The following is a 27,359-nucleotide window of genomic DNA, read 5'->3' as shown; positions in this document are numbered from 1 at the left end:
AATCAGGTAACATCACATGGAATGTCCAAATATTTACATCTTTGAAAGCAGTGTGAGCAATTACTGAAACTTGTGTCCACTAGAGGACTATAGGCTTTGGTCCATGCATTCAAACTATATGCAGGAAGGCACGGTTTAGCCAGCACACTGGTACAATAATTATTTTGGCTAATATGAAGGCTATATGGGCAATTGTTACAGTACAATCGGGTCACAACGAACAAGAATTGACAGGAAAAGTTAAAACATAATAAATCTGGCATAAAGACTTCCATCATGTTGGACAAAAGGAGTCACATAAATGACCCTTCAAATAACTACTGCAGGTCATATTATATTTATTTGGGCTTGTACCTAAAGAATACATATAACATCCACAGGTCTGTCCCCCTTTGTGGACACATGTTTTATAGATGTCCTACAGACAGACAGTATGCGGGAAGAATTCTGAAACCCAGGTTACTTCTAATTTTCTTCTTGCTTGTTGTCAATATATTAAAAACTAGGACTCTGGGCATGCTAGACAAAGAAAAAAAGGCATATAATCCAGACTATGGGGTTGATTTACTAACCTTATAAACACGCCACGAACAAGTATACACCTCTGTAGTGTGTTCCCTCCCAGCATGATCTATTGGTGGAATCTAGACACATTTGTAATGTGTACACACCCAGCAGGTGTGTTGTGCAAAGCCAAGCATGAATTGCAAGATGATGTTGTGTAAATTAGCTCTACGTTGTGTTGCTTGCGTTGATGAATGCAGGAATGTAAATGCATGAGCTAACCATTTTTGTCTAAACTGTGAAGCAGCATTATATATGCATCATGTGCATGATTTTTCCATATATGGCATTAGTGGAAATATGCTTTTAGAGACTTTTTGGTTGATAAATACGTTTTGCTGTGTAAAAATCACACGCACCTAGTGCGTGCGTGTGTTTAGGTTAGTAAATCACCCCCTATATGTCCGTCTGGATTATTTGAAATTTAGAATTGCTATGCAGCAAATATTCCATGTAGCCGCTTGCTGAGGGTGTATGCTTGTAATCTAATATTTTTAAGGTGATACAGAGACTATGGTTGCAGCACTTTAAACTGCTTTGACTGGAGCTGCTTTATATGGACTATGTGTATATAATTTGATAGTTTATGGACAAATATATGGAGTACTATAATTATATACAAGGCCCTGCAGTTTAGCAATTTTAGATGTTTTTATGGGGTAATTCCTTTTCTAGTATGTGACACAGGAAAGCGGTAATACATTTTGATATGTATATACATATAGATTTGCTGTCAGTGTTATATTAGATTGTATATTGAGCACTCTTTCTTTCCCTGGATTATAGGAGTGTGCAAATAGTGGAAACTATCTATGCATGGTTGTATTATTATCAACATTTCACTTCCAGGGGAGAAGGGTGTATTTTATATCATTATATCAACATTTTTTATCATAACATAAACAGTAAAAAGGGGAGAAAGGACCAGATAGGCCCAATAAAGGACATAAATGGTACATTACTCACAAATGACAGGGAGAGGGCCGGGGCGCTAAATACTTTTTTCTCGTCGGTATTCACCAAGGAAACAGACGGGTTTAATGTACAGGATAAGACACAAAATTCAACAGGAAATACACCTGAGTGGTTGACTGAAACTGGGATACAACATAGGCTTAAACTACTAAATGCAAATAAAGCATTAGGACCTGATAATCTACATCCCAAGGTACTCAAGGAGCTGCACATGGAGATAACAAAACCATTGTTCCTCATTTTTAAGGAATCCGTAATGGCTGGCAGAGTACCAAGCGACTTGCGAAGGGCTAATATGGTACCTATATTCAAAAAAGGATCAAAATGCCAACCGGGGAACTATAGACCAGTTAGTCTGACATGCATAGTATGTAAACTGTTAGAGGGAATTATTAAGGATTACTTAGTGGGATTCGTCAGGGATCAGGGCATAATAACTCATAACCAGCATGGATTTAGGAAGGATCGTTCTGCCAGACCAACCTGCTGACCTTTTACGAAGAGGTAAGTAGAGATCTGGATGGAGGGAGGCCGGTGGACGTGATTTATCTGGACTTTTCCAAAGCATTTGATACGGTGCCACATAAACGCTTGTTATACAAGCTAAGGGATATGGGCATAGATGAATCAGTGTGCACGTGGATAGAAAACTGGCTAAAGGAACGTGTACAAAGAGTATCGCTAAACGGCACCTTTTCAGACTGGGTTGAGGTCATGAATGGCGTGCCCCAGGGTTCTGTGCTGGGCCCCATGCTTTTTAACCTATTAATGATATCGGGGAGGGAGTAAGTAGCCGTGTCTCAGTGTTTGCTGATGATACGAAAATTGGGAGGGTAATTGACACGGATTTAGATGTTATAACATTACAGGAGGACCTGGATAAACTCGGGGAGTGGGCAACTGTATGGCAGATGAAGTTCAATGTAGATAAATGCAAGGTAATGCACTTTGGAGTTAAAAATAGGCAAATGGACTAAACACTTATGGGTGCGCCACTAGGGAAGTCGGAAACGGAGCAGGATTTGGGGGTCATCATAGACCACAGATTGAAGAATAGCTCGCAGTGCAGTAATTCTCTAAGCCAAGGTTGTGCAATGATGTAGTCCCTGGGCTCAGAGGTAGTGGGTTGAATGACGCAGGCTGGAAGACTAAGGACATCTAGTGGTGACATCATATTACTGCAGGGGGGGCTGATACAGATTAAATACAAGTATTGCAGCAAAAGATGCTTGAATCACTTGCAGGGAAAAAGCAAATCTGGACTTCTGACTTCAATGGCTGCCTGAGTATTCTGGGTCAGAGACTGAAAGCACTGAAGCCAGAGACAGCTAGATAACTGGGATTTTCAGGAGGAGGTCACAACGGCACCTTTCATATGTCTCTCAACACATATCCTTTAAACAAATGGAGCGGCTGTCTTTTTTCTGTTAGTTGTAGCCACAAGGATGTGTTCTCAATGCATTTTGCCTCTACATATCTTCAGTTTTCCAATTACTAGTAAAGAACTGCAATTAAAACCATAATCTCCCCTTAAATCTTTCAATATCAATAAAGCTACAGAATGCCCCAGAGAATCTCCGTCCAGAGCAAGTGATTTCCGCTGCTGATGCTTAGCTGCATTTTATGATCTATACACACATTTCCGTGAAGAATGTTTTTGAGGGGTTGACATAATGTCGAAGTTAATGAAAAAGCAGAACGGTTATTACCAAAGACAGACACTTGTATGAATTATACTGGCCGTGTGATATCATTCACCAGTCAGTCTGCATTGCCTGTTTCTATCTCTGAGTAAATCAGTGTGTTCATGGCAAGGTTTGCTTTATCCTTTAATGTGAGATGCTGTATACCTGACTAGCACCGACTACTGTAATCTATTACTAACAGGGGGTCAACGGCACTCTCCAAGTTTAAAACAATTCCAGTAAGGTATTGCATTGCTATAAAAAATTATATTGGTTTTCATACCATAAATCTAAAAAATAAATGCAATAATACCCAATAAAAACAAACATAGATTTTTTTAATGCTCTCCTTTCAAAGGATTATAGAAATAGTCAAAAATATTACATAGCAGAAAACAAAACTCCACTTGATACCTGCTTCATGCAGTGCAATTGTTACTTTGTCTGGTATAGGCAAAGGACAGGTTCACTTAAAGTGGTACTAAGCACTCAGCAGTTTTTACCTGAATTCCCTGCTAGCAAGCAGTGTAGCATGATCCAAAATTTATAAAGGCCGCAGTGTGGCCCAAGTCTCCCTGCCGCACAGTCCTGGCCACAGCACAGTTCCTCGATCCCCCAGGTAGAAGAGGGTATGTATTGAGGACACAGTGTGGGCAGAGGCACATGCGCACTTGAGGTCACAGGAGGGGGGATAAGGAGCGGCTTGCAATGAGAGGCAGTGAACGCACAATGGGAATGCGCATGCAGGGGTGTCTCTGTGGGACACTGTAAGAAGGAGACACCGAAGCTTTGGACAGCATCACCAGCGCCGACGGGGCGACTTGTAACAGGTGAAAGGAGGAAAATGTATACATCAAGAGGCATCACATAAGGAAAGTCTTTACACCAGCATTAGGGGAAACAAAAAAGAACTTAGGCTTTAGGGACACTTTAAAAGCAGAGAGCCATCACATGACACCGTGGACAGTACAGTTTTGGTTTCTGGGCCTCATCAGTAAAAATGACACCTACCCAGAACTCCTTTCTCTTTTTGGAAAGGGTTATTAGCCAGCCAATTAGCTAACCACCAGTGACATCCTGAGCCACAAAACCCGGATAAAAAAAAGTTGTCACAGACACTAGTGAATGGCCACATGTGTGTCCATGATACAACCATATTACATTGTCTTTTGGGCCATCCTCTCCCCTAAAATGGAGCACACTGGTCACTTGCTACTGGTTAATGAAAGCATGCAGCTTATCGACAATTGCTTATCTAGTAGAAAATGATAGCAATCAGTCTAAGTTTTCTGACTTGTCTGGTCAAACAATTATCCCCAAGGGTTGTTGGGAGACTGCTTCACCGACAATAGATGATCACCCAATCCAGGCATTGCCAGATTGGTAGATCTTCTAATGTCAATTGACACCTTTACAGCACACCATCTATGCTTCTATAACTAATCCCAGGACTCAGGTAGCCAATGGTCCTGAAAACCTATAGCTAGTGCCTAACTTTTGAGAGTTTTTTTTTCTAATTATTGTGAAAGGAGTTTGCTCCTAAAAAATCCTGTTGGCAACCGGATAGGACAGACCGGCTGATTTCCAAATTAACTTGTCTACCCCTGATCCAACAGTACAAAGTCTGACAGAAATTGAACAATCTTATTGGTGACAAGGGGCAACATAGACATGTCTTAATAAAAACTTTGAAAAATGAAACCACAAATGTAAACCGTGCATGCTACCCAACACCAACCCCCTACACTTCCTTCGTGTACAAAGCTGGTCAGATCTCAGAAATACAAGTAGATGTAGTATGATATAGGCAGACAGAAGGAGTCACTAACTTCAACTTTCCACCTCCTCTTTCATTTCTGCAGCCAATTGTAAGGTACATTTGTTACTTATGTTGCTTTGTAGAAAAATATGAGAATTTAACATGCCAAAAATAAATTCAACGATTCAGAATAAAACATTTTCTTAGCTAGTCTGACATGCAACTGTTCTTCTTCTTTGGCTCAAAACAACAGTGGATTAAAAAAAAAAATAATGTGTTAATGCTGTACATCTACAGTATATCAAACGGTCCTTTGTTGGCAGCATGCTGGAGGTCCAGATCACTGTTCTTTTACATAATGTCTCAGTTCAGATCTCTAGCAGTCTGCCCCCCCACCCCCTGCCTATCCTGCACAGTGCTCCAATCCACAATGATCACATTACCTAAGAGCAGCATTGTTGATTGGAACACTGGAGGGAGTGGGTCAGAATGCTGGAGATCCAGATGGCTGTGCTGTGTGTGAGAGCAGTGGTCTGCATCTCCAACGTCTCGTATAGCTCTTCAGCCCCAATACGTAAAAAAAAAAGACCTACACATACCTTAATATTTAAGCAGCCTGACTGCATCAGAGAAGTAAAAGATAAAGGTTTCTGACTGGACTTTAAGCTTACAGGATTCTGATTATGTTAATGAGCTAACCAAGACTTGCAGGTTAACATTGTTTCAGTCAGGTCCTTATATTTCACACACCACAGTACCTCTTTAAATCTTCCTGCTTCAATAACCAGAGCAGCACGGAATTCATCTTCTAGATCAGCATACTGCTGTGACAGCACGCCCATCTTCTCTTGGTACTCTTTCATCTGCTGGTTATGATGTTGCTCTTCTCTGGATAGTTCCTTGGCCACAGCTCCCTGGAATTCAGGCCCATTTAATGCCACTCTTGCCTCCAGCTCCATTCTGACAATGACAGACACAAACACTGTGAAAGTGAACACTGACAAGTGCAGTACAGCCTATGCATACAAGGCAGGACAATTCAGCCTCAGGTGACTTTAATATTGGATATGAAATGGCTGACATAACTTCAAGTTATGTGACAATTTTTTAAGCTTTATGACCTTTTCTTGCTCCAAGTTGTCAAAGAACAGCTAAGCAAGGAACACATACACCTTATATACAGTACATAATAAGACGCAAATGGTGACATTATAGACTGGCTATTAAGTATCCCATCTTCATCAACAATTTGAAGATTCATACGTCACCAGTGATAACTTAGTAGTGTAGTGAATTAAAACCGAACAAGGCCAAATGCGGAGAGGAGATTCAAATAAATCTATCAATTCAGTTATTATTATTATACAGGATTTATATAGAGGCAACAGTTTGTGCAGCGATTTACAATATAGGGAAGACATTATAATTACAATACAATTCAAGACCAGATGGTAAGGAGGGCCCTCCCCGTGAGCGCTTACAATTTAATAGGAATCGGTCATGAAAGAAAAATGTGGGCTGCCATTCATGCATTGTAGAAGATATGTTGTTCGGACACCATTCTGCTCCGGAATGTCCTTTTTATTCAGGGGTCCTGCGAGGCTCCGAAACGTTGCATTCACATGTCGTGGTAAAAGAATACGAATAAAAAGGACATTCCGGAGCAGAATGGTGTGCGGACAACATATCTTCTAGATTGTACATTGTGGCGTCATCCACCAGTTGTTCCAGCACCCGCTGGATTTGAGTACATTGGCACGGTGTGCGAAGGGGATATTACAATCAGGGGCGGACTGACAACACAAGGGCCCCCCTGGGCAATATAAGATTATGTGGCCCCCTTGTGCAGAGGCCAGTTGTGACGCAGAGTGCAGAGGCGTGATGCAGAGTGCAGATGTCAGCGGTGTGGCGCAGAAGGCAGCGGCGTGACGCAGTGGGCAGATTTCAGCGGCGTGATCCAGGGCTGCGTGCGGGTCTCACCAGCGATGCATGAGCGGGTCTTCCCAGTGCTGTGTGGGCGGCAGGATCACAACATGGCTTTGCGGAGGGTGCGGGCGGCTTGGTCTAACCATGGCTGTGTGGGCGCTGGGAAGGAGGAGGAGCTGTGCGGTATAGGTGTATCCCTATTTACAGCAAAGCAGGATGGCATAGGCTATAGAGGGCTACACATCCCAGCAATACTTTAAACAGCAATAACAGTCCCAGTGTACCGCCTTCATAGCCTGCCACTTACAGCACGGACCGGAACGGCTAATCCGCTCTACACACAGGCCGGCACGGGGCGTAATACGAATTGTATCCTGGAAGGGAGGGGCAAAAGTGAAGCCTGGAGGTGGGGGAGAATGAATAGGTTGGCCTAGCAGTTTAACCCTTGGAGCTGGCTGATAAATACATATTAAAATATCCCAGGTTTTGGGCTCCCAGGGTATTCAGCAGGAGGGTTGGACAGACAGAGGCACCAGCATGCCATTTCATACCAATGGTAAATGTTCTAAATAGGAATGTAATGCAGACATTATCTTACATCTTTACATGTTTTGTTAAGTGCCCCAAAGCCTGGGGGGCTTGCATATGCAAATTTTGACATTTCTTAGCAGCGCCAGGAGCTGGCCCAACCTCCTTGACATATCATTATGATGTAATAGGAAGTCTTGATAAGTGCCCTAAAGTCTGGGGGCTTAACTATGCACATTTTGACATTTCCTAGCAGTGCCACAAGCTGGCCCGACCCCACTGACATATCATTATGATGTAATAGGAAGCTGTGTAAGGAAAAGGAATGGCAGGCCAGACCTTAACAATGTTAGGAAATGTCAAAATCTACATTTTGGAACTCCTAGGCTTTGAGGCTCCTGCATTACTTGGCAAGACATGTTCTATAGACGAGTACAACAAATCCCAGCAATAATACATTATACAGCGCAATGCAGAATACCACTAGCTATAGAGGACTACAACACCCAGCAATAGTACATTATACAGCACCATGCAGAATACTACCAGCTATAATGTACTATTGCTGGGATTTGTTGTACTCTTCTATAGCTGGTGGTATTCTGCATTGTGCTGTATAATGTACTATTGCTGGGTTTTGTAGTCCTTAATAGGCGGTGCCATTCTACATTAATTGCTGTATAATTTTACACTTTTCATTTCACTATATTGCACACCACACTTTTTTTTTCCTTTTCTTTACTTCCACCGCTCCAAGCTTGTTCCTGTGATGGACTACAATCTCAATACAAACTAGTAGTCCATCACTGGAGCCATTTTTTAAAATGTATTTAATTTTTTTTATCCGATTAACCGATTAATCGAACTTAATAATCGTCCAACTAATCGATTTTGAAAATAATCGTTAGCTGCAGCTCTATAAAAGATATACCTAAAGGTGGTTGGAGTTTATTTTATGTTTAGAACATTTTCATGACTGACAGGAAGTTTCTGAATTTCCATGTTACAGAGTTGAGATTTGGGATCCCAGGGGTGCGTGAGAAGTAGTATGTGCAGAAAGCTCTCTAGGTGCTTGCATTTCAGTCCCGAGTCAGTTGAGCCCATTTTTTTTTTAATACTGACACATATACTTTGAACAAATAAATTCTATAGCATATTTGTTTAGCATTACACTGCAAAGTGCACAAATATGTGTAGTGCATACAAGACTCACCTTAAGCTAGAAATGCCAATTAGTACTTAAAGGGATGACAGCTGCATCTCTTTCAATTAAACAAAAGTGCAGCGACTACAAGTCTACAAAATTGACGAGTTACAGATCCTCTGTGTCAAGCATTTATAATCCTTTACAATTAACTATGTAAAGTCTTTTTCCCCCAGGCTGGATATACCAGCATGCACTGATTATATCACAAGTACCTCGCATTAGCACAGTCATTAGACTTCTAACATTAGAAAAGCTTATAAAAAGGAGCTTTTTTTTAATGTATGAGGGGGCACTCCGGTTGTAACCTTTTTGTTTTTAGATTTGGATAGAGCTGGGAAGGTTTAAGCTGGCCATACACTTTTTTTTTTGTTCAACCTGTGCGCTGAACTAAAAAAAAAAAAAAAAAAAAAAAAAAAAAAAAAAAAAAAAAAAAAAAAAAAAAAGAAGAAAATAACAGATTCATTCATCAATGCTAAAACAGCGTGTATGGATGAATCTCCTGCTGGGCTATTGCATTCCGACAGCGGCAGACGTGCTGCCGTCAGAAAACCCAAGGAGACAGCAGCTGATTGACTGCCATCACTGTTCACCAGAAAAATTTCCATCTGGCTTCTTCAATTTTCTGATTAAAGCATGACGGATGGAACGGTGGTGACAGGGCCACCTACTGAACGAATTTGACGGGTTCATCAAAAACTGGCCGAAATTCATAGTGTATAGCCAGCTTTAGAACCTCTGTCAGATTTTTATTGATGGCAAAGACATCATTGGAGAGATCTTCCCTCACTCCCTGTCCTGGTGACAATGTTATCAACAGCTGGGAAGTGAGGGAAAGATGACAGGGATTCTAGCATTCCCTTGCTCTACAAAGAAAGTGGTTTTGTTGATATCCTCACTTCACTTTCTGTCCTGGTGACAACCTTGGTAAGTCATAAGGGGAAATACCTGAAGGGAGTACCAGATAGCAGTAAAAACCTGACAAAGTTTTAGCTAGAGATACTGTATACTTTAATCTCTCTGAATGGCAAATGACAAGTGGAATCACTTCCAAAAAAGCATAAATGTCAGATCAGTTACTGAGGCAATATAATAAAACCATTTTTGTTGAAACATGTAATTCAACCGTTGAGAACAACTTCATAGGGGCCTATGATCTCTGCAGCTAAATACAATAGCTGGGAACCTACTTATCCATATACATCCTTTAGAATGTTTATTTCATTTGGAAATACATTTAAATGAAAAGATAATATCCAGGCAGATTTTCAGGCCTCCTAAAGGTGGCAGCAGTCTACATCCAGCTTCTGAACACGGTTCTCCCAGCAAGAGATTAAACTGATGAGAATGCTCAATGTTAGCACTGTGCCTGATGTCTGGGTATTTATAAGATTCTGGGGAGCTGGTGACAATCAGAAGTACCTGTGTGCCTGCTCCCTTGATGTAAGCAGTTCATGGAGCTGTTGGACTTTGTCTTTGTGCTGACGCATAGATCCTCGAAGCAACTCAATTTCTCTCTGGGAGGCGGTTACCTTGCGGTCTGCTTCCTGCGTGTGTTTCATCTGTGTTCAAAGGAATTATTTTTATTTATATACGGTGCAAAATAATAACAATGCTACCCACACTGTTACCAATGTCTGTCCACACAACCAAACAATAGGCAGAAGAAAAAAAAATGTAAATGAATGCCTACACATTTTTTTAAAATCAAGAAACGCTTTTATCAGTTAAAGTGGTTCATGTGCAGTTTTACCAGCCTGCAGCTGCCTGCTGTAATGGTAGCACTGTGGCCGCACAGTGCTGTATACATTGCAACGGCAGTTATGCTTTGCACTGCAGCAAAAAATATATACATCATGGTGTGTGAGAGGCGGTGCCACTTGTCAAACACAAAAACTGAAATGAACAGAATGTGGCTGCAACCACGTGCCCACCTTCACAAAGAAATCCCATTGGAAAAAAACCCCCAAAATCTGCATTAAGAAGGTGGCAGTAACGCCTCCTGAATGCCGGGCAGCTACTGCTCCGCCGCCTTCCGAAAAGCGATTCACCACAGATCACTTTTCAGAAGGTGGTGGAGACTGCAGCCCATCCAAACAAGGCCAAAAAAAGCCTGGTGTTCCATATAACACCAACACAATATAGGTCATTCCTTATCACTACTTAAAGGGTTATTAAACCCTCCGTTTTTTTTTGGCATATATTATATCTACTGCTAGCAAGCAGTAAATATATGCAAAAACGTAAAAAAAAAAAACAAAAACAGCTTTAAAAGAGGTTTAAAAACTTACCTGTGTCTTCGCCGTGCGCTCCCATCCGAAAATCTCGGGCAGCCGCAAAGGATCTTGGGGCGGGCGCATGCGCAGTTCAGATTTTCGGCCGGGAGACGAGGAGAGACACAAGGTAAGTCTATGGACAGCGTGCACCCGCATGCAGACACCGTGGGACAGGAAGTGCCAGCAAGCACAGTGAGAAGAATGCCCCCCCCCAAAAAGATCATTGGTGTCATACTAATGGTTCTGCCAAGTGGCATTAGAACCAAAACTATGCAGGCACCATCAAATGGGGAATCACCCACACTTAAAGAACCCCTAGCAACCTCCAAAGGAAGCCTATGGGTTTAGTGAACCCTGGTTGAGAAAGGCGAGACTAGATGATGCTGGATGTCCTCAAGGAAATTAGATGGGCTCTATCTGACTTGCTGCAGCTTCTAAATGTACACAGTGAGAAGCTCACAGTGTGCAGTGAAATCAGAGTAAGCAATTTCAGTGCAGGAGAGGAGCCGGTACAACAGAACAAGACTGAAGTGAAGGCTGGACTTCAGCTTTAACGTTTCATTGAGTGCCACCATCAATTAGCAGCATGGAGTGAGGAAAACTGGGATCTTTACACCATAAAAAGAGCATAGGCCATGCCTTCTACACGCTTGTTTCACAAAGGTGAATTAGTTATAACATACAGACAAGGGCAGTTACACTTTAAGAAATAAACTCCCAAGTCAGAGGACAATGAAAGAAGTGATTGTTGTTTAATGTCCAGTCTATACCAGGAAATGAGGTCACAAATTCTATAGGAATATCCTGTACCTGCAGGGCTTCCTGCTGGAGTTTCTGTGTTTCTAATTTGGACATTGCATCTTCCATCATTCTAAGTGCTTTCTGATATTCTTCTTCTTTACCAGCAGACTGTTTTATTTTATCGGTAAGCCTCTCGTTTTCTTCCTTTAACTGGTGCACAAGTGCTTGCAATGTACATTTTGCATTTTTTTCCTTCAGAAGTAATTCTTTAATCCTACAAAAATAAGGTTCACATAAAATTCTTAGCAATGGCATTGGTTTAACACGATTCCAGTAATTGATAAAATGACCTTTATTTAACCCCATCAGGACCCTCTAGCTGCCAAGGCCTTTTTTTCCCGCACACATGATGTAATCCACATTTTAGGCCTGAAAATTATTTAAAACCTCCAAAACATTATTTTCTGAAAGCCAATACCCTGTAGGAAAAAATGGTGGCAGTTGCAAATTTTTGCACAATATTGGCGCCACTCTTTATCAAACCCAAAAAGTTAATTTTAGTGCCCCAAAACACAATAAAATGCCGTTTTTTTTGTCAAATATAAAAGATGAGGTGATGACGAGTAAATAGATACTCAACATGCCCAGGGAAAAATTGTGTGGGTCCGTGAAACGACAACACATTTTCAGTACCCCAAAAAGCCCCTACAGCTCATCATTTTAGAGCTGCACGTAAATAGAATTATTGCTCCCACTCTGGCGTGCACAGCAGTACCCAATATGTGTAGCGTGATCAAGGTTTTCGTACATAGGTGCACCCGATACATGTTTGCATAAATGCGGGGGACCTTAACATATTTTAAAATCATTTTTACATTTATTTTATTCTATATTTTTTTTTGTTATACTTTAATTGCCATTACATAGGGGGCTTACAAGCCCCCTATGTGATAGCATATTGATGATGACAGGTCCTCTTTAAGGTGACACTAGGGGTACAAAAGACCCCTAGTATAACCTTTCCACTTTAAATAAGCTATCAAAGTGCAGAGTGCACTTCAATAGCTTATTGCTCGGCTTCAGGAACAGAGCAATGACAGCTCAGGGACCGGAAGTGATGCAATAAAGTGGGGAGATCGGTGAACGGAAGTTCGGCGCTCTCCTCCCCAGCTTCCTGCTGACACCCAAGAGTGGGGCAGCGGAGAACGGCAAACACGGCGGGGGTGTCGGGGGGTTTCTTTACTGACAGTAGAAGCAATCTGGCTGCAGCTGAGCCCCCGGAATCGCTTCTATTGTTACGCCAACAGTCGTTTATCTGTTTAAATGGGCGCGCTGCCAATGACGTACCATGTCGCACCGGTCACGATAGGGTTAAAGTAGATCTAAACCCTAACTGGGTGACATTTCGTTTGCTAAAATGCTGAGTATCATATAATATCACAATCATTTTTTTTTTTTCATAAAATCCCGCAACATGGCCATTACTCTCCATAACCAGTCCAGTCATGGGTAATATCTGGTACTGCGTCATATCTATTTGGATATAGCAGTAATTTAACTGTCCTCTGGATCAACAGCGGGTAATTGGGGGCATAGCGTTCGGTTTAGGCTTTTTTTTTTTTTAATCTCTATAGGTTGAACTCGATGGACATGTGTCTTTTTTCAACCTGACTAACTATGTAACTATATCAGATTTCTTCTTCTATAAATACTAGTTACCTGCTGTCTTTGGCTTTAATACTTTTGAATTTACTGTACAGACATTCCAATGAAAAAGATACTCCTGATCTACATACTTGTTTCAGGTCAGTGGCTGAGACAATAATACATTTATTGGATCAGTATAGCAACCAGTATTTTCAATAGGAGTGGTAAGCAATGGCAGTGACATATTTTTCAGCACAAGTTTATTATCTCAGCACCAAAACAAATTCTGGATTGGTTGTAGAGTTAATGTGGACCTTTGACTAAAAATCACATCAGCATACAGCTCTGCATGCTGATATGAAATCTTCTTACATTCATTAGCTAAACAGATTTTTATTTTACTTACAATTTTTTTCCCCACTTCCTGGTCCATTTTGGCACAAATTATGTAATTGTGCCCAAGCATTGCATCCTGGGAAGGTTACATCAGCAGAGCATTGCTGGGAAATATCATCTGTAATCTCACAAGATCTCAGGGAAAGGCATTTTCCTCCCCTGAGATGATGTCCATGGTCATATGTCCTAATCACATGTGCCAGAGTTGCAGAAAGTAAAGAGATATAGTAACCTGCCCTTAGTCAAAATGGCCACTGACAGAAGACTGGGGAAGAAAAAAAAAATAAGGTATGAAAAAAATAAAAAGCCGGTAATGATCTAGAAGTATGTTTGTAGATTGCCATTACTGAACATTTCTAAAGGTGTTCTTATTTTAAAGATATGGGTAAAGTTCCTCTTTAACTGCTTGGAGCCCAGGTGTTTAGTGTCATCAGTGATTAATGGCCCTAAAATTATTGCTGTCATTCCAACGTTCGCGGCGATATGTAAGATGTGCGACGTAATGGGCGCAACCGTCGTTTTCGCAGGTATGCGCACCTGACGCATGTTTACATGCGTGTATGTAGGGGTGGGGACTTTAAAAAAAAATTTGTTTTTTTTTAAATTCTTTTTTATGTGTAACTTTACAAAAATTTGGGGGGAAACTTTAAATTTTTTGCCTTTTTTTTTTTGTTCACTTAACTTTGGCCGGCCGTGTATACACAACGGCCGGCCGCGAGGTAGTTAATGCACTTGGGTCACTATGTTTTCTCTATAGAGAATAAGATACATAGGAAGGTATGTAAAAACCAAATCCCATGCCTGCTGAAAAACAGAAATGTATTTAAAAGGGGGGAAATAAGTAAAGTTATACTTATAAAAAACACAGAAGGGCTATAAACCCGAGTGCTTTTTGGACTAAATGAGCTGAGGGTCTCATAATGTAAAAATAAAATAATGCATGCTTCCTCACCGATCAGTGGCATTTACAGCCATGCTGTTTATGTCTTTCTCCTCCTTAGCCTGACTTTGCAACTCTTTGATATTTTCTGTTAACTTTACAACAATCTGTTCAGCTTTCCATCGCCGCTCTCTTTCCTGATCTAATTCTTGAACAAGTGCCTGCAAATTAAACACAACTTAATCAGATTCAAAGCCTAACCGCTTCAAAATACTTCCCCATAAAATGTACACGCTCTAGTACCGTACAAGAACGTACAAAATATTCTGTAAGAACTAGAAGACTAACAGAAGTCCAATAACTCTATCCTCACCTCCAAAAGCTATCACTGTGTGATAGCACTACAGTTAAGTTAAAGTAATAAATAGTTAAAAATGTAAAAAATAAAAAGGCGATAAAGTAAAAACTTAGTTCTCCTTTAATAAAAAATGAAAACCAGCCCCGTTGCCCCATCTGCATGCGAATAAACACGCAGTGTTTTCAACTGCGATCGTGTGCTACCGCCCGGAAAACCCTGCAATCTGCCTGGCACGACTGGGGTGTCATTAGAAAATAATGGCACTGCCAGCGCGATCGGCAGTGGTGTGCGATCTGTGACTGACCGGTCATCATGCACGAAACCGAGTGGATGGCTGGGTGGTCACGGAATCGCACACCACCGCCGATCGTACTGTCAGTGCCATTATTTTCTAATGACACACCAGTCGTCCCAGGCAGATTGCGCGTTTTCCTGCTGCAATACCGCCCGGGCGATCCCACACGATCACGGTTGAAAACACTGCGCGGTGCATGTCGTGAAAATAGGTACATGTACCTTTTTTTTCAGCGATTGCCACTCAGATGTAACCCCCATACATGCAACCGCACACGATCGCACGTCCCGGGAATCCGCAGGTCTGCACCAACCCTAAAGGGTATATTCACTTTCCCAAGTAATTTGGGAAAAAGGAATTACCCGCACAAATCTCCCTCTCACTATACTTACCTTTCGGCGACCAGTCCTTCCCGTCCACCAGTACGGGTGTACTATCTGTACCTGTTCCATGTTTTCTGAATTTCGCTCGCAAATTGCAAGCACTTGGTCAATGCGGTCACCTGACGGCATTGACCAATGAGAAGCGCTTCTTAGCACTGCTAAATACGATTTGGTTAACATAATTTTTTTTGTATCAGGACAAGTAGATTGTCATGAGGGACAAGTAGATTTGGCCCCCGCTTTAGTCCTTGGACAAGTAGTTTTTTCCAAAATTTCTACACCCCTGTACCTGTAAGCTCCAGTCCTTTGTAGCTTCTAGTGAAGTAAGCACATGAATGAATGAATGAATGGATGGATGGATGGCCCTTTGGACACCAATCTTAGCTGAAGGGGCTTAGGAGTCAGACATGAATGCACAGCGGGTCATCCAGCACCTTAAACACTGACCCTCTCCTTCAACTGAGATTAGGTGACCAAAGGTCTAGACCAGTAGCCTGCAAAACCCCCCACAGATCCTGCAAAGCCCCCCTGAGATCCGGGAGACTGCGGGGTCTCTGCAGGATCTGTGGGGGGCTGTGCCAGATCTCAGGGGGGCTGTGCAGGATCTGTAGGGGGCTTTGGAGCCTGCAAAACCTCCCACAGATCCTGCAAAGCCCCCCTGAGATCCGGCAGACTGCGGGGTCTCTGCAGGATCTGTGGGGGGCTGTGCCAGATCTCAGGGGGGCTGTGCAGGATCTGTGGGGGGCTTTGGAGCCTGAAAAATCCTGCACAACCCTCCTGAGATCTGGCAGACTGCAGGGTCTCTGCGGGGGCTTTGCCAGATCTGCAGACTGCAGGGCCTCCAGGGGGCTGTGCAGGATCTGTGGGGGGCTTGGCAGGGTCTTGGGCCTGTGCAGGATCTGTGGTGGGCTCTGCCCACCATAGACCCCGCAGAGCTCACCACAAATCCTGCTAAGCCCCCCTGAGACCACAGCTTTCCTGCTATGCTAATAGCGGAACATGTCAAAAGCTGGATACAGTGTTTGCACTGTATCCAGCGACTGACAGGTCACGCAAAAAGTATTAAACAGGAAGGGGTGGGGTAAATTTAGTGGGGGTGGGGGCGCCCGAGTTTTGCCTTGCCTAGGGCAGCCCCAATACACCACTGCGTTCAGGGACCACCAATTGAAATAGATCCGACTGACCCGGATCGCCTTGGTATGCGATCCGGGCCAGTCACAATTAGGCAGCGGCAGCCAATAAACAGGTAGGTTAGACGGCTGCTTCCTCCTCGCTAGGACCCTGGGAGGCCCCTGCAAGCGGCCGTCTAATCTCCCTGTTTAGAGGTCACCGCCGCTGCCTGATTGTGACCGGCCCGACTACAGAGGCGATCCGGGACGTTCGGGTCCCCCGTGAGAGCCGTACAAGGCCGTAAGGCAGTGATGTTGAACGTTTCTTAAACCCGAGCGCCCAAACTGCAATACTAAACTTGAGACCCCTGACGAAGTCACGTGTTTTGACGTAACGTACGTAGGGCAGAGCTCCTGATGTCACCACGCTGAGCCGGACGAACAGTTTTCTTATCACTTTGCTGCCATTTGTCCTGCTGGTATGATCCAGCAATACCCAATGCCTGTACTGTTTACACCTTTGTGAGTATGCATGTTTTATATAATAAATTGCATTTTATTGGACGTTACGCACTATGTCCTTGTCCTTTTTCTCTTTCCACCTGGATTTATACTGGTACCTGTGATCTGAGGAGACCTTATCGCCTTTTTCTGTGCATGGGCTTCCCTCCCCCATTAAGAAGGGAAAAAGTGCATTTGACCTAGTTCTGTGGGTCTACCTCCCCAGGTGAGCATTCACTTGTTATCATCACTCACTGGGTGGAGGTGACCTGGCCTGCATTGTGTGATTATCCTTACCTGAGAGTTATATGCACATTGGCTGCGAATCATCTGAGGAATTTTGTGCACAATCACCATCGTTTGCGTTTGTTTTTTCCTTGGGACTTTTTTTGCCTATATTGCTTTTTTGTATTTGTGTAGATATTTCTTATGCCTCATTTGTTTGAAGGCTCATATATGTGACTCATTTATATATGTTTCAATTATTAGATATGTATGATTATTAGCTCGGCACAATATTGTTTTTCACAATACTAAACTTAGTTTCAGTGCTGGCACTTTGAGATAAATAAATTGATTTTGCGTCGAAGTTTGGGAACTCGGGTTCAAAAAGGTTCGCCATCACTGGTCTAGACACTTGCTCATGTGACTGGTGGCCTTGGAAGACAGAAGCAGTATTCTTTCATAGCACATGTAAGCATTAAAATGGGCAAGGTACATAGGAGTGTTTGGGGGAGGGGTGGGCAGGAAGGGGGAGATCATTTGGTTAGAGATCTGATTTAAGCTCATGCACTCACTAGCTCTGGCAAGAATATAACATGACTCCTAGGTCACCTCAATTGGTCCTCTAAAGGCAGTAAAAGAGCCTATATCATAGCTTTTAGGAGTGTCTTGCTTTGGCAGAGTTCTGGGATGACAACCATTGGTATCAGTTTCTGAAAGTACCTTGCTTAATCCAATATTGGATAAATGGCACCATGCTCTTCACAGAAAACTTTGCTGAATCACTACTTATAAAAAAAACCCTGACTTTTTATAATTAAAAAAACTTATCATTTTTTTCATTGTTTGTTGTATCTCAGTGCTGCCGATTTCATGCAGTCTCGTCGCAGCCACTTCCTGTCTACATGCATGCACTACAATGATGGCTGCATGGCATTTCTCTGGACAGGTTTCCCGAAGGTGACAACAGCGGACCCCCCATGAATAATGTGCATTAAGTGGGCCACTTGTTTCCACCAGAAGCCGATGTAATAGGGTGACAACGCAGGAAGGGAAACAAGGATAGAGCTGTGTCACCCTATAACAGGAAATGCTTGCCAATGGACCTTCATGGCAGGATCAACATGTGTTATCTTAATGTTACTCTACTATAATAGATTAGAGTTAGGACCACAATACACAGAGGGGCCTGGATGAGGCAGTGTGACTTCTACATATTTTGCAAAAGCTGTGCAACTAAAACCTCTGTTTAACCCCAATAGTTAGCGTAATTGGTTTGCAGGCTGGTAAACGTGCTGTTTTGTACTGTGAAAAGCCCTTCCATGCACTCCTTAGTTTAAACGCTGGTTATGAATTGATGAGTGCGTTTGCCATTTGTTTTACATGTTGAATGTGGTGTAGGGACACATTGGGGGTTTCAGATGCTCCAAAGACCAATCTAAGAGCCGGCTGTCCGGCTCAGAGATTCGGGCTAATGTATCTTTTTTGACCCTAGGCAAAAATGTGCAACTAACCCTTGCAGCGCAGCGGTAGCCCCACTGTAAGGGTTAATAACATTTTTAAAAGGAGTTCTTCCTTTAAATAAAATGTCTATATTGTTATACTAGAGTTCTTTTTCATCTTCCTGTAACCTGTGTAAGTGCCTACGGTGCATTGCGCAATAAAGAATACAGGAAAATAATAATACCTGCTGTATACATTGATATCTTCCAGCAGTCTCCCCTGAACTTGATTGAATTCTGGTATAAAGTGGCAGTATAGATTTTCACTGTACAATTCCTAACAACATATTTGAATACACATATTTTGCTTGCGGTTTCCTTATCGTTCAAAATAGCTTCTAACTCCATACCCTGTATGTAGATTCCTCCGCTGCATTGGACATTGACGGTTCTAGCCGTCTTTGCAGAGATCTCAAAGGCCCAGCAAGTCGTGCGGAGACCTGTCCCGTACCGTCTGTATTTGTCCTTTCCGACGATCCACTGCTGGGACTCTGCGCTTTCCTGTGAGGACTGGGACTCTTCTGCTTCCTGGCTGCACTCTGCTTAGATACACTGTAAAATGTAAGATGACAGCAGCCAATCACTATACTTATCATAGCCTATGGATCCTGCAGCTCTACTGAATGGAAAGGGGGATTTATCTCACACAATCACAGCAAGGGCATTGAATAGAAATTGACTGAACACCATATGATTATGTCTAAGAACCGGTGGAAGGACCCCCACAGCTAAACACTGCTCCAACACAGAAGGGATTTCCCATGTGTTTACTTCAAGCAGATCATTTGTATAAGAGGCTGAGACACCGTGAACAATAAAAAGGTTTTTGAAAGTTTACAATCAGATTGCCGAATGTAAAAGTTAATCACTCAAAATATAAGTGTATGTTTTTTTTAAAGAAGAACTCCGGGCAGAAGAAAATGTAACCCCTGCAGTGTGTGTAGCTCATTTTCGTCTTGGGTTTAAAATACAGCGTACTGGATGTGAGGTTGCCGAGCAACATTCCAGTGGGAGAGAGGCTGCATGGACCGCTCTAGCAGCCAGGCTGGAGATTCGGGTATTTCTTTATTTTAGACCAGGCCGTGCAGCTGTGGTCCAACTACAAATCCCATCATGCATCTGTCTCTGGGAGCCATGTGTGTGGCTGTGAGAACCTTGCATAAGCTAGTGGGCCGGAGCTCGTCCATGCCTGTTTTAGACCCTAGATGAAAACAATCACTTAACCCCTTGCAGTGTGGGGGTAACCCGCCCGTGACTGATGGTCACCACTCTCTGCAGGGAGATGATGGAGAAGTAAGCGAGCGACACTAGGTTGATTGAGCCGACCTGTAACAGTTTCATTGTCACACGTCGGCTCGAACTATGAGGATGACCGATTTTCACTCACCTCATAGTTCTCTTTTAAATAAACCCTGTCACTAGGAGGAAGTAGAGCAAACTGCTCCAGGTATATAGTGGGGGCTTCTAGAGGTGTCGGGCATATAACCTACAGTGGGGCATTCCTAGTTCTCTGCTGCAAGTTTCATTAACATGTTAGGTGATATTTTTCATGAGGTGTACTGCAGTCAGAAAATAAGAATAATAGATCAGTCACTGGGATACCTAGTTACACTTCGGGTCTTTAATTGCTGATGACTCTTTTGTTTTTGTGTCTGGATGTTCCTACGAGCTGGAATTTTGCTCCTTTTAGTTACAGAGGTCTTTACATTTTCCTTTTCACTTTCAAAATCACTTTCAGTTGTGAGGTCCGTGTCTCGCTTGGGTTTTGGAATAGTTTCTGGCTTGGGTTGTGGAGCCTGTGAAGAAATAATACATTAAAAACTGCCCCATAAAACATTAGGAGACAAGTCCTGACCAAGGTAAGAAGTCAAAGACAAACCTTTAGGAGCTCCGATAACTGCTCCTCCAAATTCTTAATCCTCATTTCACGCAGCATGCTGGTGGACTCTTGCTCTGATGAAGTTGTAGCATCTATACAACTACTTAAGTACCCTGGACCTGGGGCAACAGGCCTTTTTCGATACTGCGATAAAACCTGATCAATTCGAGGTGTTATGACAGGACCACTTGTGGAGTCCTAGTGATAAATTAAATGTGCAGTGGTCAAAACATACAGCAATCAAACATTAATATGGTATTTTTAGTCCTGAACATACTATAGATTCTCTTTAGTGGGGAGGGCCTGCTGAGTCCCTCCCACAGCTCTGCTCGCTGCAGAGGCTATGTATAACACAGTTTCTAAAGCATGCAAAATAATTTCTTGTATTATTATACGCGGTCTAGACTCCACAGATAGAGACATAATCCTGCCCCTGTACAAAGCATTAGTAAGACCTCATCTGGAATATGCACTTTAGTTTTGGGCACCAGTTCACAAAAACGATGTTGTGGAACTGGAGGAAATGCAGCAAGGGCGACTAAACTGATAAGAGGCATGGAGGAGTTCAGCTATAAGATTCACTGACCTGAACTTGTTCTCTCTGGAGAAGAGGCGATTAAGGGGGGTCCATATAGTGAGCTTGGTGCCAAAATATTCACTTTAAGGTCATTGCAAAGGACAAGGGGGCACTCTTTGCGTCGGGAGGAAAAGAGGTTTAACTTTTGCATATGGAAATGATTCTTCACAGTTAGAGTTGTAAAAATGTGGAATAGACTCCCCCAGGTTCTAGTTCTAGCGAGCTCAGTTAATTGTTTTTAAAAAAAAATCTGGATGTATTCCTAAATGCACAGAATATTACTGGATATTGAGTTCTTATAGGTATATTAGGCATCAGAGATTGTTGATCCAGGGAATATCTGATTGCTTCATGGGGTCAGGAAGGATTTTTTGTTCCCTTGTTGAAGCAAATTGAACCGTGCTTTATAGGGGTTTTTCTTTTTTTTTGCCTTCCTCTGGATCAACAGTGGGTAATTGTGGGCATTGCATTCTGTTTTAAGATTTTCTTCTTTTTTTTTATGTGTCTCTATAGGTTGAACTCGATGGACTTGTGTCTTTTTTTCAACCTGACTAACTATGGGGAAAAAAGTTTACCCCATAGTTTTCGTTTGTTGCTGCTACCTTCAACAGGCTTTTCATTCTGCTTTCAATTCATACATACAGCACCAATGTTCTTTGTCTGTTTGAGTCGGTATTGCCAACAAAGATTGCAAACATCATATCTGACAACCAGTATAAAAGAAAACTGACACATTGCAGCGAGCAACCATTTTTGATGCTTACTATCACCTCCCTGAAGAGGTAAGTTTTGGGATCGCCTAAAGGCAGACAGTTTATTAAAATAAACAACATTCTCAAAAGTTGCAAATCAGAAATGGCAATAGCAGTACCTTGCTGCCAGGATCATAATCATCATCATCACAGGTGGTCAAATATTCCAGGAAGTCCAGATTGGGGACGTCTAACGAATCTACATCAAACCCAGGAACAGCCTCCCCTGACCTACTAACACCATCCAGGGCTTTTAACTGTAGCAGGTTTCCCAGAACCACATCTCTGTATCCTAAAGACAAAATTATAGTTTCTGCAATGAGAGGTTGGACAATCTAACACTATCTCTAAATTACGTAGAATGACAACAGTGCAGGAAATGGATTTAAAAGCATCTGGAATACAATGGTCATTGAAAGGAACTTTTGCAATTCAAGCTTCTTCCTTATAGTGACACTAAACTCAGGAGTTACATTCTAAAAATGCATTCAAACTATTAACAAAAATGTATCTTATTTGTGTATCACTCGGGTGTAGATCCTCAAATCATCTCTGAATTGGTGCGCACACTGTCCTTCCTTCTGGAGGGTAGCTACTTTTGTTCTCCATGTGTGTTGTAAAAGTAGCTACCGCTCCAAGCTCATCCCATGATGGAATACAATCTCAATACAAGTTAGCTAACTAAAAGTGAGATTGTAGTCCATCACGGGAGTGACCTTGGAGCGGTGGCTACTTTACATCACACACAGGGACCATGGGGAACAAAAATAGCCACCTTCCAGAAGGAAGGACTGCGTCAGCACCAATTCAGAGATGATTTGAGGATCTACAACCGAGTGTCTAAACAATGTAACATTATCATTGCTTGCTGGAAGCAATGCGTTATGGGTTATGCAGTCTTGAGAAAATTAGGTTGCATCACACCAAGCAGCAGGGAAAGAAAGGCAAAGCGCACTGTAAATCCAGGAAGTTGTTGAAAGTGATGGACAGAAAGCAGCACTCACTACATAAAAGCTTTGCCTGCATTACAAAAAAACAAACAAAAAACTGTAGTATGTAATCCCATTACAAGGCTGATGATATAACAGGGTAGCATATGCTGTGACTTTAGAACTCCTTTAATATAGTGCCACACATAGGACCTAATTTAGATTTACCTTTGCAGTGAAACAATGGGGGTGCAGTTGCATCTACCTACACTTCTAAAAAGTGACAACATTTGTCACAATGCCCACCTTCTTACCTCAATGGCACTTCCCACCACGATACATCACAGGCAGGTGTAAGAACTGTATATACTGTACCTTTACTAAGCCGGAACACCAGTTTATTCAAGTACTGAGTTTCATTTACAATTTCATTGTGTGCTGTAGAGGTGGCTTGAGTAACTTGATTCTTCTGCTTCATAACCAAAAAAGAAACAGATAACAAGCCTTCCAACTAAGTATGCAAAATGAGCAACATGACAAAGTGTCTGGAAGACAAAACTGTCTATATTGCCCAAACAACCAATTAGCCTCAGTTTTCAATATCTAATCCATCCTACAAATATAAAGCGAGAAGCTGCCTTGCGGCTGTGGTCATCTTATGCAGCTCATCGTCCACCATCAAGGAATGGGTCCTTTGTCTGTTATAGTGTAACATAGTTTTCTTGTAACAATATCGTTTACAAAAGAAAAATGATTGTACTGGCTACCTGGTGCAAAACAAAGAGGGTTGCCTTTGCCGTCCTGCTGAAATGTCAGGTGAGATAAAGACTGTAATCCCACCATGCTCTGTAGCACATGGTCCATGCTATCAATGCAGTTGCCATGGAGATAAAGGTGGCTAAGTTTGTGATTCCATCCGTGTAGCAGAATTAATCCTGGAAAACAGGACAAGACACTGAATACACATGACATGCAAAGTGACTATGTAGATGGGATATATATTCAGCAATAGCTGAATTGTATTATGGAGATGATGATATAACTTGGGTGCAAGTAGGACTGTTCCATTCCTGTAATTGTGAAATAAACAGAAAAAAGCACGATTGTAATGTACGCCTTCCAAAAATAAATAAATCAGATTTTAGTAATGAAGTCTAGTTGTTTCAGTAATGATGATTCACAATTAGCATTGGTTATTGTCGCCGGTGTCCTTTTGCACCATTTTATTATAGACATTTCTGTATTTGTCTACCTTCTTTGTACAAGTTTTATCTATGTGACTCCATTTCATGATTTCTTGAAAAGACCGGACCCATCCGGGAAAAGCAAATTGTACCATTTCACCAAAGACTGACATCAAAGACCCAGTACACAAAGAGACTGTTAAAGCTTAAATGTAATCCGCTTATATTTTGCCTTCTCTGGTTCTTCCCTCCCCCCTCATCAACATGCTAAAAAAATTACATGAAACCTTTCCATTTTTAGTGACCTCATCACTGGATCTCGGTGCTTCTTTATGCAATGCAGGCAGATCATGGCTAGGTAAGGCCCACATGTGATAAAAAAATATACCTCTTGTCTTTAATTCCTTCTGAAATATAGCAGAGCATTTCCTGATATGTGATTGTGTCTACAGCCCCAGTGTGAGATCTCAGGCACTACTGCCTCTGACCACTTGTCTCAGATTTGGTGATGTCATTACTGTGCTGCTCACTGTTCTTCTTGCTGGAGGCTTGTGGCATTAGGAAGCAAAACCCTTCCTCTACTGAGGTATCAGCCCCCATAGAGAAAAGTCCATGAACCCATCACACTCGAAACCGCCGTTCCAAAGTAATAAAAGGTGGGTGCTCTTGCTGTCGATGGCTGGCCACCGTGATATTTAGCTAGTAGAATATATGGAGACACCGGCACTCCAAATAGTGAATCAAATACATCTGTTTATTGACGTACGACAAGTATAACATGATGCACTCAATGTGACGTTTCAGGGTCTCACAGGATACCCTTCATCACTTGTTCTGCCTGATGAAGGGGATCCTGTGAGACGCCGAAACGTTGCATTGAGTGCATCATGGTTTGGTGGTCGTACGTCAATAAACAGACGTATTTGCTTCATTATTTGGAGTGCCGGTTTCTCTATCAGGGTTATTCACTAAAAGGTGAAGAGTGTGGAGAGGGCCCGGAGAAGGGAACAATCTAGGACAACATAGCCGATTTGTAAAAATTCTCCAATTCAGCTCACTTTCCATGTTCCGCTATGTTGTGCTAGATCATTGACTTCTCCTGCCTTCTCCACACGCTTCACCCTTTTGTGAATAACCCTGTATATATTCTGCTAGCCCACACAGAGAGACACAGCGCAGAACAAGTCATTGGGAAAAGATCAGCTGTAGGGAGACCACAGGCAATCCTGATGACTACTGATCTCCTTATTTATGTCTTTTTCTCAAGCATTATACAATACAAACAATATAAATGTGAAAGTGGTCAACACCTAGGTCCTAACACAAACAGAAGAAACAGCACACCGGATAACGCTGAGGTAGTATATTGAAGCTTGTACCACATCACTGGTGTCCAACACAAGGTCCACCCCTGTAACGCCTTTCTCTCAATCACTGACTTAGTCGTAGAGATCTCTATGACTAAGCAAGTGATTGGGTGAAACACGTTAGAGGGTGTGGACCTTGGGTGGGACACCAGGCATCTGGTACAAACTTCAATAAACTATTTCAGTGGATTCCGGTGTGCGGCCAGCTCTTCTTCAGTTTGCATGGGCTCATAATGGGGCGAGGACGTTCTCCCAGTGGCAAGCACCCAGCTCAATCCTTTCCTGAGCCGTGGAGGAGAGGTGCTTCTTTTGTGTGTTCTCCTTGCACCTAGGTCCTAATGTTTTAAATTCAACAGGCATGACCCCATAAATAGTAGGTGACTTTGTCATAGTAAGTGCTGTTGGTTCTCGGAAATTGCCCAACAGCTATATTATGTGAAGAGTTTAGATGCCCACAGAGCTCAGCAAAGTTCATCAATCGTCTGTGTGGGGACATTCATTTTTAAGATAACATTGCAAGCTTCGTTGAGCATGTTAGAGAACAAAGAACAAGAAGGGGAAACAAAACTTACTAGTGGAAATTCATGAGAACAATCAAGACGGTCCTCAGGAATAAATTGGAGGGCTTTACCCTAAATGCCCTCATATGTTGCAAAAGCACGAGAGAGAAAATAGATTTATGCACCTACACCTTGTTTTTGACTTGTGCCTGGATTGAATAACTAATACATTCACACACTAATATGTTAAAAGGCTTGAAAATACAAATCATTTCTGTAACGTGTGAGATGTGATATTATCATAAAGATGTTACTGTCACAACCCATTACACAAACAGAGATGATGAAGCGTTCTACTGCATTAAGATGTCTCGTCTTAAATGTCTGGTCATTAATAAAAGCTCTTCGCGGGCAATTCACAACCTAACAAAAAATAAAATTGAGGAAACAGAGGTTGCAAATCCACTTACCTCTAAGGTCATATATGCGATTATACGATAAATTCAGCTTCCTGAGATTTAATAACTTAGGCAGCCCTGAGGAAAAAACAAAACAAAACATTTAACAGATGCTACAAAACATCTCTAGAAACAATCGCCAGCAGCATAAGCTGGAAGGAAGGCGCACATAGAAAATAAATAACTTTTTGTTAAAGAAGAACTCCAGCTATGTACCCCTGCAGTGGAGCCACCCCTGAACTGCAAGGGTTAATGGATTGTTTTGGTCTAGGGGCCAGAATACAGAAGATATACTCATCTGATCCTCAGTGCTGCAGCAGTCAGTGCTCACTTCTCTCCCCCTCTGTTTTCCCTAGGTGTCCTCACGTCTAATGCACATGGATGGACCTGCATTAGATGTGATGATGTCAGCGAGGCTTAGACCACCAGAGCACAGGGGAGAAGAGGCTGCGTAGACTGGTCCATCAGCCGGGCAGGATCGAGAATCAGGTAAGTGTATCTTCTTTTGAGTAAGCACTGATTCACACCTAGGCGACAGCGTTTTCGTGGCACATTTTAGTGCGTGCAGTAAGTCACGCATTTTTCTGAGCAGATTGTGACACGTCTATGTAAATGGGAAAAATGCGCAAAACCAATTGCATCATGCGTTTCCAATCGTTCCCTTTTGGATCTATGGGGACAAAACAAGCTGTAATCTGCCAAAAAGAAGCTCATGTACTTTTTCCAGGCGTTTTGCTTATTGCGACAAAATACTCAGATGTG

The 27,359-nt window shown here is 42.3% G+C and overlaps 1 protein-coding gene across 1 annotated transcript in view; it reads right to left on the bottom strand.

Moving 5' to 3' along the window:
- LRRCC1 (leucine rich repeat and coiled-coil centrosomal protein 1) overlaps positions 1–27,359 on the bottom strand; it is a 50,729-nt gene that overhangs the window by 13,562 nt on the left and 9,808 nt on the right. The window contains exons 4-13 of the mRNA XM_018555760.1: positions 26,610–26,675; positions 23,856–24,023; positions 22,279–22,451; positions 20,831–21,028; positions 20,554–20,747; positions 19,302–19,503; positions 14,654–14,802; positions 11,728–11,932; positions 10,064–10,203; positions 5,742–5,943 (exon numbers count right to left, since the gene is read on the bottom strand). Coding sequence (XP_018411262.1) covers positions 5,742–5,943; positions 10,064–10,203; positions 11,728–11,932; positions 14,654–14,802; positions 19,302–19,503; positions 20,554–20,747; positions 20,831–21,028; positions 22,279–22,451; positions 23,856–24,023; positions 26,610–26,675 — 1,697 coding nt within the window. The remainder of the gene's footprint in view (positions 1–5,741; positions 5,944–10,063; positions 10,204–11,727; positions 11,933–14,653; positions 14,803–19,301; positions 19,504–20,553; positions 20,748–20,830; positions 21,029–22,278; positions 22,452–23,855; positions 24,024–26,609; positions 26,676–27,359) is intronic.

The sequence above is a fragment of the Nanorana parkeri genome, unplaced genomic scaffold (assembly GCF_000935625.1).
Source record: "Nanorana parkeri isolate BGI_ZX_2015 unplaced genomic scaffold, ASM93562v1 scaffold213, whole genome shotgun sequence".
Taxonomy (NCBI): Eukaryota; Metazoa; Chordata; class Amphibia; order Anura; family Dicroglossidae; genus Nanorana; species Nanorana parkeri.
The sequence above is the reverse complement of the archived record's forward strand: the minus strand, read 5'-3'. Positions and strand labels throughout refer to the sequence as shown.